Source organism: Python bivittatus, unplaced genomic scaffold (genome assembly GCF_059951505.1).
Source record: "Python bivittatus isolate LINGU-HERP-01145 unplaced genomic scaffold, Pbiv_v1 ctg000220_np1212, whole genome shotgun sequence".
NCBI classification, from domain to species: domain Eukaryota; kingdom Metazoa; phylum Chordata; class Lepidosauria; order Squamata; family Pythonidae; genus Python; species Python bivittatus.
The window spans coordinates 40,756,070-40,774,152 of record NW_028277048.1 but is presented as its reverse complement, the minus strand read 5'-3'; the positions used below and the strand labels follow the sequence as shown (position 1 = coordinate 40,774,152).

Genomic DNA, 18,083 nt, shown 5'->3' with positions numbered 1-18,083 from the left:
CGGAATAGGAGGGCAAGCTTCATATGGCAAGCTGCTGGCCTCTGTGAGGATGGGCAAAGTACCCCATGCAGACCAAAGAGATGGAAGTGATGTCATATTATCAGTTCCCACTGACATTTCAGGTCCCCTAATCTACTGGTGACTCCATCAGCTGCAGTTCAGAATAGTGGCCTCAGACACAGAACCTGGCGCCACAGGAGGAAACAAGACTAACCCTAAAATGTTTGTGTGTGTGAATGAAATGACATTTGGAGAAGAGAGCAGACCACGGATGCTTTGATGATATTAAGGACGGGAAGAAGTCTGAGCATCTTTGTAATGTTGTTACACAAAAAACTGAGCATTGGGGCTGGCCACCTGGGGGCACACAAACACATTCTCCCCCCATACTTTTCAACAACAGTTGATACTGTGACCCTAAAGCTCCTGAAAGGCCTAAGACCCAACCTAGAATCTCTAAACACAAGCAAACTTCTGATTTCTATAACAAGATGAACATTTCACTCTCAAACACACATAAGGGAATCTAGGTGACAAGGGACTCATTTCTCAGACAACTGAAGTCAGCAGAACTCTCAAAAATATGTCACTGAATATTTGCATGAGAAAGTCTCCAACAAGATATTGGTTTTTTAAATAATATCAACACTAATGTGCTGCATATACAGAATGGCATATATGTTATTTGGACTAAAAATCAGATGCTTAGTTCCTAGAAAAAGGTATGTTTTTATTTAGTAGGCAAAACACTTTTGGTTTGATTTATGAAGGCTTTATTATGTTGTTCTAGTTGATTGTTTTAGCCACCCAAGTTCTTATGTAAGATGGGCAGCCATATAAATTTTCTAAATCAATCAATCAATGGTCCTGAATACCCACTAACATCAGGATTTATTTTCAACTCAGATTAGGGATTTTGGTAGAGTGATTACTTCATTCTTTCCAATATTCATTCCAAAAAAAGTGAAATGCCCCCAAATTTCATCTTCCCACCTCTCCAATAGAAGAAACACTCACCTCTCTTCTGTGGAGCCCAGATTCTCAATTTCATTAGTGACTTCTGCTATCTCATCTTTCAGACGCTGTAAAGAAAAACAAGGGGGGAAAGTCATGGAAGAAGTGATGAAGTGAGGCTTTAGGTCAACCTGAAGCAGGGAGGAAGCTGTGTTTATTTTAACCTCAGAATGGAGAACAATCTTTACTTTACCGGCCTTGGGTGAATGCTTTATTTTATACCAGCTTCACCTTTTTCAAACCTCATTAATTCAGATCTGAGAATGTTCAGTGGAGGGTGCAGGAGGAGAGAAGAAAAGGCACACTTACAGAATATAGAAAAGAGCAACCAAATTCACACCACCACCAAAACTCAAGCATACAATATTCCAGTTGCAACTACAGATCGAACAATCCGACCTCTGTGGCTCCTCTGAAGCCAAGAAACGCTGTTCCTCTTTTCAGAGGTTCACTATCCATCTTTTGCAGCCAAAGCTTAGGCTAGGGCAGCCGAAATGAAGCAAGACTCTCTGTCTTGGCTCTGAGACCAACTGAGCCACCAGCACACTGACCTCCTCTCAACGGAAGGAAGAAAAGGAACCCCCAGGGCTAACACAATTACTGGACTAATCCCATTAGGACGTGTCCAGCACATGGCAGTGATTAGCCCCTGCTGTTCTTTTATTCATTGCTGATGGGCTTGATGAACTTCCCTGCCAAGCGCAGCACCAGGGAGCGAGTTGCTGCAGGGAGCAGGCAGCCTCTGCCAGAGCCAAAAGCGGATCTAGCTGGCTAATAGATAATGCAATGAGTGGGAAGGGATGTAATAAAGCCACATTTTAAAATGTACAATCTCTTCTTGAAAGAAAAATGCAAATCAGAAATGGCTCTATCTTGCCTGTTAGGGAAAGAAGAGAGGGCTGAAGGACAGGAGAGAAGGGAGATCATAAAATCAGATAACTCAACATCCTCTCCACTTCTTTGATCCATCTCACAGGCCAGAATGGAGATTGGCGGGGGGCGAGGGGGAGAGAAATAGGTTTTCCCACCAGCTTAAAGCTTGGACTTGGGAGCTGAGTTGTGCAACTGGATCTCCTTGCCATTTCTCATCTCCCTATCCTGACCACAGTGCTCAGAACCATGCTCCTCATTCATCTGTAGTAATGTAGCTCAAGGCCCCACTATACAAACTCTCAAGACCACCTAGAGAAAATTCTTTGGGAAACTGAAGACTCTAATTTTTAATTTTTTAAAAAGAGAACATACACATGGATATACTCACTGGCTGCTAACCTACGATGTCTGAGAGACTGGCTATGGTTACTCAGGGGCAAGGTAAAGAAAGAGGCATGGGACAGGAAGCCTGCACATCTTCAAATTTAGTTCACCTTAGGACTGAGTCATAACACAGCAAACAGTTAAGTCCCAAAAAGAGCAGGGAGGAACAGCCAGAACAAATAAGTGCCAGGTATTCAAAGTGAGAGAGCTGTATCCCAAAGCAGCTATTAACTCATCTTGGAAGAGGAATGTGAACATAGTAAAAAAAAAAGTTACCTTATGTCAGAAATGGGACACACTAAAACCTATTAATTTGACAACTGCTTGGTCTCTTCTGTAGGAAGCTATTTATACAGCCAAACCACTGCCACCGTCCATACCATTTTCATTGGCAGCAACTCTTCAAGATTTCAGGCAGTGCCCTTCTGTATGCTTCCAAGACATGAACTATATAACCTGAGCGACGGCCTGTCTGAATTGCACCTCTATTCCCCTGCCCTTCCCACACGCACCTGTATGTCTGCCAGCAGCTCCTGCTTGCGCCGACGGATATTCTCAAGTTCTTGACACTCCTCAGGGGTCAGGTCGTTTGGCACTGCCACGAAAAACAGAAAGAGTTATGCTCTAGGTTTGGGTTTGGTCTGGATACTCCTATAGGGTCCCTCACAACTGTAATACCTGGGGCGAAGACTTCTGTGAATTCAGCTTTAGCTTGGGTACCATAAAGATGTAGAAAAGAGAGGACTGAAAGGTACAAAGACAATCAAGAAGGCGTTAAGTGAAGGGTGGAGATTGCTCAGTTTTTTCTCTCACTAGATCAAGGACAGGTGTGTGTGGTATATACACACACTTTCTGTCCCAGAAATGTTCTCCCATGGCCTCTTTCTAGGGTTACTAAATTCTCAGTTAAACCTTGGCTCCCCTAAAACTTCTCATTTGAAAGACATACCCTTAACATTGTCAGAGGTTCAGTGAGAGAGCACACATGTCACAGTTAGAGGATCTATATTAGAGGTCAGCAAACTGACATCCCAGGGCTGGTGACAGCCTCCCAAAACCTTGGATGCAATCACGCAACCCCAGAGAGCCCCTCCAAAGCGTCCCACCAAATGGAAAAATTCTTAAATACTGTACATGGAGATTTCTTACGTGAATTATATTTAATAAATGTAATTTAAAGTAAAAGAAAAGTATATTTATTTTTTATACTGGCCCCATTCCTAGGTTGAGTGGGACCTTCTGCATGTCCCTTAAAGGTCTAAGGTAGAACTCTGTCCATAAAGGATTTCAGTGCATGAAATGTCTTCCCTTAAGACAGGGCAATGGCAGAAGAAACAACACTCCCTGAAATTATGCTACACTTTTTTACAAACTGCATGAGCCTCTCTTAGTTCTAATGCCTTGATGAAGCATGTCAGCCTAATTAGCTTCTGCATCAAACGCTCTCCTTTCACAAATCTAGATTTACACCATTCTTGATCTAAGTAATGACCCAATCTGTTCTTTGAGAAATGACAAGTCTCTGATACAACAACTGCCATTATAGGCAGCACAGCTTTCTATAACCAGATTGTGCAATAAAATTTTGCGGTATACAGCATATGCTCTATTGCACACATTCAAATCATTTAACTTATCTTTCAGCCTTGAGCTTGCAAGTTTCCCAGACACATCTGGCTGGTCCTACTAAATGCAAAAACGTGGACTAGAGAGACTCTTTATCTGATCAAGCAAAATAATACTTTTGGAAATTGAGAAGTGGGTCCTGGACTTATATCACAAAATGCCAAGAAGATTTATTGTGTATCTGATTTCTTCCTGCTCAACATGCTTCCTTACTGTATTACCTTCTGAGTGTAATTTGTTCCTAACATTAAAATAAAGATTCTTAAGACTTCTACTCAGCACTACAGCATATATTTGCCCTTTGGGAGAAATGTTTCAATGTGTGTGTTTTTTCTTTTGGGGGAGGGGGAACAATCTTACTCAATGGCAATTTATCATGTAAGGAAAATGTTATTTAGTTTTACCAGCAAGCAGCATCAAACTCTCTTTAGGCCATAATTTTTCTTCTCCTTGCAAACATAACATGGCTACACAACATTTTGCAGATTAGGTTAGAGAAGCCTGTATTAGATCACAAATTCTAAATGCACACCTTGAACACAGCACAAATGCTACAAATCTGATCTTCCTTGGGACAAGAATTAGAAGGCATTACTGTATTTTCTAAGAAGGGAAAACCATATAAAAACCATGTCACATTCACTGAAATTGTGGAATTCTCAAGATACATTCAACACCCCTAAGAGAACAAGACCTGCTCAAGATTCTGAATGAGAACAATTTTTTTATATAGCATTGTACAGAAAGGATGATTTCACCACTTCACAAACTGGAGAATTTCAGTGCATGAAACTTCTTCCTTTAAGACAGGGCAGTGGCAGAAGAAACGGCACTCCCTGAAATTATGCTGTTCTTTTTCACAAAGTGCACAAGCCTCTCTCAGTTCTAATTCCTTGATGAAGCATGTCAGCCTAACATTAGCTTCTGCATCAAACTCTCCTTTCACAAATCTAGATTTACATCAACAGGTTTAGAAAGCTAATCCCAGGAAGGATGGCTGATGGATCTATCTAACTCAAATCAAGTTGTAGGCAATGGATTGGTATTGCAAATGACCCAAGGTCTGCTCCTATTATAAGCCATAAATATTATACAATCCCATTCTTCAGAAGAATCCTAGAACAGCTTCAATTTTCCAGAGTGAATTAGGACAACAGATGTGCATCAGGTGGTGATGGTGAACTGCAATCATATGCACACAGCAGTGTCCTATCTTCAGAATTAGTTTGATGAGCCCCACTGCAATCCTTTGACAGTTAATCTGGTTGTAGCCTCCCACAAAATGTACCCCAGAGGCAGTACTAGAGTACACCCAATGACTCTGCGTAGAAATGCTTTGCATCTATTGGCTTTATGCCTACTGCAAGTCCCAGAAGAAAGGACTTGTAAAAGGGATAATTTTCCTTTCTTATATGCACGAGTCCAGCAAATGGAGGAGTTATGGTGCCTCAGGATTTTTTAGCAAAAATCAGAACTTTGTTGAGCATCCTATCTATCAAAGATACCCCATGGAAGAGGCAGGACGTGTTAGCTGGAAGAGCCAGTTCATTCCAGAACTCTGACCTACATCTGTGCAGTGGCATACACAGACTTTCATATATGCAGCCAGCATCAGAAGACAGCCTGCAAATGCCACTGGAGAAGTTCAAGCACATTCTCATCATTGCAGGTGTGAGACTGCCTTGATTTGACCCTGCCAGGATTTTTGCTGATTAAGGTGGCTTGACAGGAGAGTCAAGATGGAACCCCAAGGTCAATATTGGAACCGGAATATCGGATGGGAAGGATCAACATCAGTGGGTACAGCCAATCAGGAGAGATACTGTTGGTTTACTGCTCTACATGGCAAAATGCTCTGGTCTTATTGGGGGGAGTATGGAGAGCAATGGGGTCCATGTCCTAATGGGAGTACAGATTTCCAATTAGAGTGGGAAGTCAAATCTCTGTAGTCAAAGCCAATTTCAGAGAGAGCAGAGTTCCTGACACAACAAGGCTCCATTGTGTGACTGCTGGAACAGAAAGGCCAAACGAGGAAAGCGCCTCTTCTCTGCTTTGCAGTTGGACACGAGGACAGGAGCCTAAAGCCAAGCTCCCCGCAGCCGCAAAATACAAAGGAGGATGGTCTTAAAGAGGCAGTGCCTCCCCCTTCCATCACACAGGGCAGGTGGACAATGCAGGAGTTCATACTGCCTCAAGCTAGAGCCCTGGCGTTTGATTTAAGTAACGTCATATACTTAAGATATGATTATAAAACTGACAATTTTCGTTTTCAGAATTGTTTGGGAGTTTTATAAAATTAAATGAGAAATTATGTGAAGGCCCCTCTTCCCTCTAACTTTGATTGATCTCATTCCTGGACATTACATCCACCCTTTTACAATAGTTTCTAAACGAGTTTCTAAACCCCCAGAAGAAAGGCAATGTGTCCCCAAGAACATGGAAAACACTTTTCTTTTGTGAAAAGAATATTTCCTTTGCAATCTGGAGAGTGTGAAACTGAGTTCTACACCTTGCTTCATCTTGTCCTTCTAGGATGTCAGTGTTTTCTACTGCCAAGCTGTACTGCCAAAGAGAGGTGATCATCAGGTCAACCGAGAGGGAAAAGTTCAGGGTCTGCTCTGAACTTAATAACTGGTTTGCATGACATTTAGACCAACACACAAGCATGATGAATGTGCCCTATAAAAGTAAAGCCAGATGTTTCCATGGTCCTCTTATTAGAGGGCATAACAGGATAATTGTGCACACATCTGATTCATAGTATTATAAATGCAGCTGTCTCCTCCAGGTCAAATGGGCAATCCTAGACCAATAATAGTACAATGACTCCAATGCCTCAAAACAGGTTCCTTATAAAGACAAGGTAGAACTATGAAGGGATATTATAATCTTGGAGGGCGCTTTGGAGTTTATCTTGTCCAACCTGCTGCCCAATGCAAGAATCCTCTACTGTAGCATCCCTGAGAGAAGACCATCTGGCCTCTGTTTAACTGCCTCCAGCAAAGGGAGACCACTGTGTCCTGAGGCAGTCAATATCATTGTTGGACAGCCCTTAATTTTTCCTGATTCCAACCAAAATCTGCTTCCTATAATTCCTCTCTCCAAGTATTTTGGGAGTGAGAGGGCAAACCAAGCAAATTTGAAATCTCTGATTTCCATATTCTATTCTATACTGACACATATACTCACATGTATGTATACAGCTCCACTAGTCTAGAAACAGCAAATGAGTCAAGACATTCTGTATAGAGCAAGCTCAGCAAAGTATATATACAGAAACTTTCCAATCAGCTGAAGCTTGGAGAGTGGATTATATTATTTCTCAAGAAGTAGCAGCTTTTCCAAAATTCTTTAGCAGCACAAACTCTCAGCATCTCATTCTCTTCTCTTTCAGTACCTCGCTAGTACAGTAAAATCACACATTTCTAGAAGTATTCATTTTGTCCTTCCAAACAATTTGCCTCTCACCCAATATAGAATAATGCATCTGTGTCCAGTTCAAATGGAGGTGTCCTATGGGTACCCTTTTCTGCTTTATTTCATGCCAGTATTAAACAAGTCCCTTTTACAGAAGTGCAATCTGGGATGCAAGAATGGAGCAATCAACTTCCCATAGATCACAGCAGCTATATTGGGACTCCTACTCCAATCAGTTTGTCCTTTACACTAAGTCACATAAGGGTTTGTGTGGAATGCTCCATTTCAAGTTTGAAGTAGTTCCTTGATAATCTAAACAGTCCACAAGGGGGTGGGGGCAATCATTTTGGACTTATAGCAGCAACTTTGTGTTCAAAACAGAGGGGTTGAATTCAAAATGGTATAAATTTCCAACATCTTGCACACCTCTAGTTGGTTCCAACCTTTGACTCAAAAAAGGAAATTCCTTTGCTCTTGGTGACATAATGTCCCTCACCCCAGAAATTTAAACTCTTGTCAAGCAGTAACACTCCTATAAACTATTCATTAACCATTGCGTCTTTAAAAAATCTTCCCCAAGTTTCTATCTGTTCTTCAGACAGAATAGCAGTTGTAGCCTGTAACTCAGGTATCTCCCCCTGTAATTCCAAACCAGTACTATTTACCCAGAGTACATCCTGGACATAAACTCTACCATTTTCACTTTGGGGACAGCCCCACAGAAAAAATCAATGGCCTGAGGCTCATCTAGGGACACTCTCTTCTATTCACATCAGGGAAAATCCAGTTCCTGAGCGTACATTTGACAGAATGATGAACTGCTGAGATCAGAAGACAAGAGAGATCCCCATAAATAAGCCTGCAGATTCCTAGAACTACATCTATACTTCCCCTCCTGGCCCACTCCATCCACTCCTTCGAAGGAGCTGTTTCTTCCGCCCCCAACACTACGAAAAACAACATCAGGACAATGCCTCCATGCCAAAAATAAGCTACTGGGAAACTACAGTTATCGACAGCAGGCTGATTTGGAAAGCAAAGCTTGTGGACGGCAGGACAGAAAGATGTGCCACACCAAGCATGGCTATGACAGAAAGGACAAGCACATGGGGCTCACATGAATAAGACACAGACACAGCATACTAAATCCAACTGTGACAGAAGGACCAGCACACAGAAGGGGTGCCAAGCAAGAGCAGCTTTTCCCGAAAGCAGAGACCATTTCCCGTTTGCACACACATGCACAAGCTTACCCCAGTCGGCTGCCTTGCTTTTTCTGCCTGCTATCGATGCAAGTCCTGTGACGCAGCATCAGTGCGCTGGTAGTCCATGTGCTGGGGAGCCCAGCCTTGTCAAGGCGAAGGGGCTGTGCCTCATTGGACCCCTCATTCTACTCCGCTGAGCCTCCCAGCCCGCCTTCCAGAGAGGCTGTCAGCTCTGGGACTGCCCACCTGCCGCTACACAGAGCCCAGGCGTTAACTCCTGCCTGCCTGAACGGCAGCTAGGGCTACAGCAGTGTTTCTCAACCTCGGCCGCTTGAAGATGTGTGGACTCCCAGAATTCCCCAGCCGCACACCTTCGAGTGGCCGAGGTTGAGCTACAGCATGCAAAATGTAGAGAACAGAGCAGCAAAGAAAAGAAAAGAAGAGGCTCTTTGCAGGCAATCTCGCTCTTTCAGAAACAGCCCCGGCCGCATCTAAGCCTCAGATCAGGAATACAGTACAGGCCCCCTCTGCAAAAAAAGATTCCTCTTCTCTGCTGCTTGCTATCTCCACATCAGTAAAATCTTTCCAGAATGCTGAAAAAGCTGAGCTACATTATTTTATCGAATTGTACGCTATTCAGCAAACACTATCTTGTTAAATCTGTTTAAGGCAAACACCGCAGATTTCTGTTTTTACCCACATGGACTGGTGACATTTCCACATAGCTATAAAACCACACATGAACTTTTGTTCTTGTTAAGCAAACTCACACTTGCGATTCTTGTTCTTTTTATTCCTAACTCACATCAATTTGGCCAGTGCTGGTTTCTCCTCTATTTTCTGACAGCTCATGGAGATGCCCCAGCATTATCCATCATACAGCTAACAGAACTATCTTTTTCCCCCTTTACCTTTGAGTTAAGCTGTATGCTCTCATACAACATAAAGATTTTCTTCCTCTGTATGTTTCCTCTTCAGCGGAAGACTTTTTAAAATATTTTGGAAAGCTTTCTCTTTTCTTTTTTGGCTTCATGGGCCTAAAAGCAGTCACACTGAGTGATCAATATTCACTATTGTGATTTGCTATAAATGCTGGTACTTAAAAAGACATGCCTTTTTTTGTTTTTGGCACTCCTGAAAGGCTTACTGACCAGTAATTCACTAATAGTACCATGGTTATTTTTCTTTTCAAGGCCAAACCTGCACAATATCAGGAAAGAATTGTGTACCATCATCATCCCTTGCAGCAAAGAAAGGCATTTTCCACAACAGGCTTAAGACCTATGTGCCCAATAATACTACATGTCCCATGCATCTACCTTGCTTCTTAGGGAAACTTCATGGACAAGAGTCAAAAGGAACATCTGTGGCATGCAGGGCCAGGGGGTGGGGGAATATAAAATCTAAGAGGGAAGATCCTTCTGCTTTGGCAAATGCAGGATAAAGCAAAACAGTACTCCGGGTAAAACGTTTTATAACATTTTTTTATGAATAGGACAATTCCATTAGATTTTAATCTAACATTACATTTAAATCCTACTTATTTTAACCCGTAGCCTGCTAACTAGCTATTAAAATGCAATACTGTACAATTCTTCTGTGTCTGACAGTTCTGGGCCTTCTATCAATATACTTATTGGCTCCTTCACATGAAGAAAGTAAAAGTCTGAAATCCTGTTTAATGCTAAGAAAGATGCTATGGAATTCCTTTGTTTGGAAGTACATTCCACTAGAGATGAATTTTTGCACTCATTCAAGAAACAGGGTTTTTGATCTGATCAAAATTAATTTAAAACAGGGACTTGATAACATTGCAGTTCTGACAAATCAGGTGTAAAAAACTTCACACTCCAAGAAGGTTTTTATTCTATGCTGTAGGTTTTTTATGTGATATTTGCTCATATGTTTTTAGCTTCAGTATTCTTATGCTTCACGGATTAAAAATCCTAGAGACTCCCATGTCCTTCTCACATGATTTCTATTATGGGAAAATCCCACTATAATAAGTATCCTCCAGTCCAAATCATATTAATTGTATTTCATGTTTCCATTTCCTTAACAATTTTGAACCATGCTCTCTACACCAGCCTTTCTAAATAAGTTTTGTAAATTTCAGGCCCTTTTTACATCAGATTTTTATATATATTTTTCTTTGGCCTTGTTTGAAACCAGATCTAAAAGTCCATTATATTCAAATCCACTGTAACAGCACAAACCTATACAGGATTACTCAGAAATAATATCCACTGATATTACAGAGGACTACTGTCAGGTAATTAGATATAGAGGATGGAAACCTAAAAACATCTCAGTAAAGTTACATCAGAAGTGATCTCTCCTCCCATGTGCTTTAAGCAAACTCCACATTGCAGGGCATCCAGGAGATACTGTCTTCCACCAAGGTTGACATCAGGTTTGTTTGTACACAGACTGGCTGTTTCTGCCTTAGATCTCACTGAATTTCCTTCTAATCCTAATTGCAGATTCAGGTTCAACACTATCATACATTTTTACTTTTTTACTCTTACCCAAGCAACACAACAAATACAGCTTAACCCAGGGTATTTTAAATAGAGAGCTACCACCATCATCTCTTCATAATGAGTGTTTTACAGCATGCCTAATAAACAAATGCCTCACTTCATTTTCTCACAGTAAAAGATGATAACAAATAATTGGATGCCACCTACTCTTAAATCAGGGCTACCTTAACACATCTTGACTAACACAGCCCAGCTGTATCTTCAAAAGCCAGAATCCTTGTCAGGGTTACTTCTGTCATGGTAACAGCCACAAGGCAGAAGATAACAGTAGTTGTTGCAAGCAAGCAACAGGAACCAACTATCAACATGAATGATCAGTGAACTTTGGGACATCCTGTGTTTTGGCTGCCGTGCAGAGCTTCCTTTAAACAGCTCCCTCCAACATGATAACCACCTGATCTGTTGAAAGACAATTCATCAGAAGGGCCCCAGTCAGGAGAAGCTGATTTAAACACACTCCATATGATGGCCTTCTACCTAAAAACACCTGTTCTTGCCTGCAAGCTGTACGGCTCAAGATTCATCTTATCCCTGTGTTGACCTGCTGAACTCAGACAATCCAGTAGAAGGAGCAACCATCATAGCAAACCTAGTTAAAGCGTCCTCCAGCAAAGCATTTCTGCCAGCCTTTCAAGATCATCTGGAATCACTTCCTCTTTGCCAAGAGTCCCCTATGGCAGTTAACATCTAAGACCAGATTCTTTTCAAGTTCATTTCTGATTTGTTACTTGCCATCAGGTGGCATCTATCATTTCTGCATGGCATGTATTACTCCTTTGTGAATCCTTATATGATTCACCAGGGGTACCATAATTCTGTATTGCACTGATTTTCAGGATATGAACAATTTTAGACATAGCCATGTAGGGAAGCACTTAGAAGGAACATTCACCTGATAAAGTGCTTCATGGGGAGGTTAAGAGAACAAAAATATGAAATATGAAGAAATATGAAAAATATGAAGAGCTGCCTTTGGTATATTAACAGGTTGCAAAAGAAAGACTACGTACTCACAGGACTTGTTGAAGGTTTTGTTGCCGCCAGCACACACAATGGTTCTTAAATGGTTAGAGCAAGGGAGGAGAATTTCACAAGGGAAAGGGAAAGGCAAAATAAAAGAAGAATACACCTATACGCCTATGGTCAAGGCTGCTTAGGGAGTGCCATTATGCTTAGCGATGGTGGCACATGAGATATAGCCATTACATTCCTTCAAATATTTCCTCTATTTGAGACTTTGAGAGCCAGTTTGGTGTAGTGGTTAAAGGCACCAGGCTAGAGACTGGGAGACCGTGAGTTCTAGTCCTGCTTTAGGCACAAAGCCAGCTGGGCGACCTTGGGCCAGTCACTCACTCTCAGCCCTAGGAAGGAGGCAAGGGCAAACCACTTCTGAAAATGCTGCCAAGACAACTGCAGGGACTTGTCCAGGCAGTCGCCGGGAGTCAACACTGATTCGAAGGCATAAATAAATGAATGAATAAATAAAATTGGAGACTTCAGGTTCAACCATGTCTGATCACGCCAAAGAATGTAATAAAGTCTTAAACATAATTAGCCTTTCCCTATTATTTCTGCCTCCCTTTCCACTGTTTCCTCTAAATCAAATTATAGGTTGAAAATTTCATCTGGGTAGGCACTGCTTTTCTTGCCCTCTGTAAAGCAGCATGCATGTTCATAGCGCTCTTACCAACAATAGATAATATACTGTGTACATGCACTATCAACTCTCCTGACTGACCTAGGCAAGATGAGAGGAGGTGTTGCCATACAGATGAGAGGGGAAAACAGTTCTACCACAAGACTTCTACATATTAAGTATTCGAACCCAAGCAGTAGCAGTGATTGAAGTTAAGAAAGCAACGGGGAAGATAAATTTCAGATATACTCAGCTTCCTGTGTACGTGCACAAGGAATATAAGCGCGGTAGACGGCCTAATTATGAAATCACAGGGCTGCTGATCACCTTCTTTCTCTTCCCTTCCCTTTACTCTGGTTCCCTCAAAAGAATGAATTGCCTTTAACATGATAGGATTCCACAGAGTTAAGGTAATTATTCTCATATCACAATTGCAGACAATGGCAGGGTGGCAGGAAAAGAAACTTTTTTGCACATTACCTCACCCCACACCCAATATTCATTGCAAGGATGAAGGCCTGTAACTTCCTTAAATCTGAATTCTCTTTTTTGCAAAATTTTGAGATGGTATAAGAACTGCACGCCATGAGCCTTGGAGACAAACTCTTCTGACAGTCCCAAGGGATATACTTGCTATGTCAATAGTTTGACTTCAAAGCACATTCTTGGTGCACGTTCTACATCCAGATATTATATTATCAAGATCATTAATTATAGTGGGATTTCCATACTTACAATGCTTGAGGAGCAGAGCACATAACACATTTTTATTTCTACAGAGTGGGACAGTCTCTAACTTCTGCCAGTACATTTGTTCACAAGCCAACTACTTATTCATTAACAATTCTCACACAATTTTCCTGATGCAACTGGCATCAGAAAGAGGAAAGAGGAGGAAGGATAATTTATTAGAAAATGAAGGAGGGTGTTATGTACACTTAACACCACCATACATACCAAAATCTAGGGCACCGTAAGTAAACAGTATGCTTCATTTTCCTTCTGGCTTTCAATATTGATAAATGGCTGACAGATTCCACCCAAAGAAACCCCATCACTGGAGAGGGAAATTTAGATTGTTTCAGTTACCATTCAGCCCCAGGTCTTCAGTTTTATAATACATTGCTCCCATACCATCCAAGACCTCAGCTATCCATTTTATCTCTTAGTGACAGAGATAAAAGGAAAGCTCTGAAGAGGAAGAAAGAGGAGCAGGCCTTGCCCATCATCACTTTGATGCAACAGAATATTCCAGCTACTAAGGAGTCAGTCCTATACCCGGAGGCAAGAAGATTGTCCTCTATATCATATGGGGTCTTCAGATGGCTTCAGTGCAATGCAGTGCTCATTCCCAAATTCTCCTAAAATCACACTGCCACAAGCTTATGGCTCAGTTGCCTGTTGGGCTAGGGGAAGCATGAGTTTGTAGAAGCAACTATTCGGGGGGGGGGCAGGCGGGGGTAGGGATAGAACTATTGAAACAGAAGGGAAATGTCCTTCCTTTTACGGGTGTTACCCACCAGCGCCCGTAACATTCACTGTAGCCCTAAAGAACAAAGAGTCCTGTCTACCCCACTCCTTGTGACTGATAGTTGGCAAAATCAGATGCGTCCACTATGGAATGATCAAGTATTGTCAATGAACGTTGTAAATAAGAGGTTTTTTTGTACCAGCTGAGGATCCCTACGGACACGTGAATCTACTCAGCCAAGCAAAGGCCATTCCCAAGATACAGATGTCAGTGTGAGTGCTAATTAGAAGTCTTTTCACCTCTACCCTTGAATAAGAATCTTCCATCATATTGTTGCCTGCCCATATTTGCATAATAAAATAAGAGAACACGTAGCTGCCTTCCCTCACTTATTCTAGATTGAACTAAATCAACCTTCCCTCCTCTGGTGGCCTTCAGAAGTATTGTGAATATAACTCCTGGAATAGTCCAATACATCTGGATGGCATTAAATTAAAGAAAAAGCTGCAGTACATATCAGAAATTCCAAAGGCAGATGTGGGGTTTCTCCTTCACAAAAAAGTCTAAGCAAGCCAATTCACATTACACTGTGTTTATTAAAGACAACTGATGCAAGTTGTTCTCTTAAATAATAGCTGTCACTAGCTCACACTTCGTGATAGCAAAACGTTGGCATTAAGATGTGCCAGATAAGTAACTTTTTTTGCTCCAGGCTTTCAACACACTTTGTGGCCAGAGCAGAGGCCCTTTCAATGATCTTTGTTTGCTAGACTATGATTTCTACTGTGCCTGTTGTTTCAAGGCAAATGCCTTGAACAAAAAGTAGAGCCTTGATTCCACAGAACCATAAATCCCAATATATCTTTGGGAAATCCTTAAGCATCTAGCTATTAAATGCAGTCTTCAATACAAAGGAATCAAAATCAGTGCTGATGGTAACTCAAGAGCCTATACAGTCTTAGACCACAGATTGCTCCTGATTATGTCTAATTCTAGAGTGTCTGGGCAGGGCACTCGCAGGATGGAACATAAATTCCAAGAGGAGACAGCAGCTAAGATGGGCCATGCTCTGTGAGTGCAAACAGTAAAGAGAGAGTCTAAGCTTTAGTGAGAAAAACCCAGCACTGTGTACAGAGGCAGGAAGAAAAACCTTGCCATCACTAAGTAAACAGCAAGGTGAAAAATGTATGCAAATACTGAGGACTGACGTTAGGAAACAAAACTTCCAGAACACGGCCACACAGCCCGGAAGACCCACACCAGCCACTGAGGACTGACTTGGTAAAATAAGTCAATGTCCTGGTTATTTCATCTGTATGCTTAGACTGTGATACAGCTGGCACAGTGCAGTGGAGAAGCAGCTCTTCAGGTAGACCAGTGTTGTCCAAACTTGGCCACTTTAAGATGAGTGGATTTCAACTCCCAGAATTCCCCAGCCAGCATCGGGGAAGCATGGGAGTTGAAGTCCACTCATCTTAAAGTGGCCAAGTTTGGACAACACTGAGGTAGACTAAGAAATGGAGCCATACAGCGCTAAATTGCCTTCTGGATCCCACTCCTCTACCAATTAATGGCCTAACTTTATAGCAAAATGATAAAAAAAAAAGGTCTCATTGTTTAAAATGACACGATTTTCCAGAAATGGCTGCTAATTTATCTATAGGCTGTTGAATCTGGGGGCCCCAATGGCCCACAAAAGATAAATGCTTTTAAAAGCCCAATACTGTTAAAATCAGATAATCAAACCAATTAATTAGATACAAAAACAGAAGAAAAGGAATACCATATAATAACCACAGGCGCCCGCCACATGTGCATTAAAATTCAAAAAGAGCTGCAGAAAAGCTCTGTTTTAATAGCTTTGCAGAAAGATGCCAAGGTCAGTGCTAATCGGGGGGGGGGGGGGAGGGAATTGTTTAGAGTGAATTGCTCAGAAGATATGTTCAGGATGGGAAGGAAACCACAAGGCTGTGAAACACAGATAGTTTTGCAGTAAGGGCGAAGGGGGTGGCCCAGGGCTAGAAAGCAGTTGCTTCTTTGAACTTGCCTTGTGTTGGAGCTCACTGTTATGAAGGGCTCCAAACTGGGAAGGGAGGTACAGTATCTCTTCCCGGGCTCACAGTATCAAGTTTAGCATGCCAGTCAATTACCCAACCAAAAACCAATGATGAGTCCACTGGCAGCCTATTGAAGCCACAAGCAACAGAACAGTAAGTCAAGGCATTGGCCTACCCATCTCAATTATGTTTACACTGAGGGAAAACAGAAGAGAAATTGGCATAGGCTGCTAGGTCTGGGAAGACCTGTAATAGCTCTCCAAGAGTTTCTAAGTCCCCAAACCAGAAAGAAATGAAACATGTTTTTCCTGTACTTTCCTGAAAATTTTAAAGAAATACAACAACAAAAAAGGAAAATTTTCGGGAACATTTAGTCCTATGGAGTTTTTTCTGGAATGAGTGAAATGCTTTTAAGATAAGGTTTTACTCTCTCAAAATTAGTGGATAATTCTCTAGCCACCTGAGCAGTACTTCTGCCCTAAAATGCAGCCTAGGGATAAATAAATTAGAGGGTATCATGTACATTTCCACTGTTACAGGTATATACAATTTAATGTCAGAACTGGTCCTTAATACTACAGCTAAATGAGGTTTTCCTTAAATACCTGCATTAGATTGTTCCAATAAAGAGAGACTGGAGGAAACGAAGAGTCAATTGTTATAAACGAACTAAAGCTGTGATCTTAATGCAGCTATTGAAAACACCTTTATGGGCTCAGCATGGTGCTTAGGTAAGACACCTGGCTTCTTAATTCTATATGCACAGAACCCCACCAAGCCACCATTTTGGGGCCCTTAAAAAGAGAGAGAGAGAGAGAGAGAGAGAGATCCATCAAACCTAAAGACAGCCCATTCCCATTTACAAGGACAAACAACATCTTCTCCCAACCTTACAGGGAAGTTCCTCAGATCTTGCTGGAACTGAACTTCTGCAGGCAAAAGAAGTCTTCTGCTGAAGTTCCAGCCATCTCCAATGAATATGAATACTGTCAAGTATTCCAGAAAAATCATGCTATTCAACAAAATTGCCTGCTGATAACTTGAACGGCATCTTTTGAAAACGAGCTTTCATGAACTACATTCTGAATCATTAGATGCTTCTGTTCATCTAAGCTGCTTATATGCATAATAGTGTTTGTTGCAAAAGACTAATTCACCTAACCCTCAGAAATGATTTAGTAACTAGTCCTTACAAGTTAGCCAATAAATTCGATGGGCTACACTTTTAAAATGCTGCACTGACAAACAGCCATTGCGTGCAAGGGGAGCACAATAAGTATCACAGAGAGGGCTTCCCCTCCCCACCATGACCATAAAATAATCACATTTTACAGCAGACCACAGAAGGGAGTGGGGGACATTTACTGGGTCAAGCGTGCAGGGAACAGAATTAAAAAGGCAGCAATACATTGATGGATACATTGATTGTGACACCTTTGGGCTTGCTGTTTAACACATATACACAAAACCAGACATGTTTGACCTTTATAACTTGCTAGAATTTTTAGATAACTAATTTTCATACTTGATTTGTACTCAATCAATTAACCCTTTAAAAGCCCCTTCAAGTACTGTAACAATATTTTAAATGGTCTACTGAAATGTATTTGTTGACAAATCAAGTGCCCACCCACGTTTTCCCCCCTCTGCTAATAGGTCTGGGAAACAGTGACTATTGTATTCGCTGGCTTACAAAGTTTCTCCCAACTACCAATTCATCTGGATACATGTGTACTCAGGGAAAATTACACCAGTCAATGTGCATCTAAAGAAAAGAGAAACCTGCCCCAAATTTGGTTTCACCAAACCCACATGCTCTCTTCCCTACAGCCTCCTCAGTGCCCAAGGGCCAAGGTG

At 41.6% G+C, this 18,083-nt stretch overlaps 1 protein-coding gene across 4 annotated transcripts in view; it reads right to left on the bottom strand.

Annotated features, from left to right (window-relative positions):
• CYTH1 (cytohesin 1) overlaps positions 1-18,083 on the bottom strand; it is a 58,510-nt gene that overhangs the window by 15,939 nt on the left and 24,488 nt on the right. For 3 of the 4 annotated variants that reach the window (XM_088138408.1, XM_025168397.2, XM_007430969.4), the window contains exons 2-3: positions 2,784-2,866; positions 1,018-1,082 (exon numbers count right to left, since the gene is read on the bottom strand). In XM_088138408.1, the coding sequence (XP_087994534.1) occupies positions 1,018-1,082; positions 2,784-2,866 (148 nt within the window). Of the gene's footprint in view, positions 1-1,017; positions 1,083-2,783; positions 2,867-8,567; positions 8,713-18,083 lie in introns of those variants that run through there. The other variant, XM_025168399.2, reaches the window with a different exon arrangement.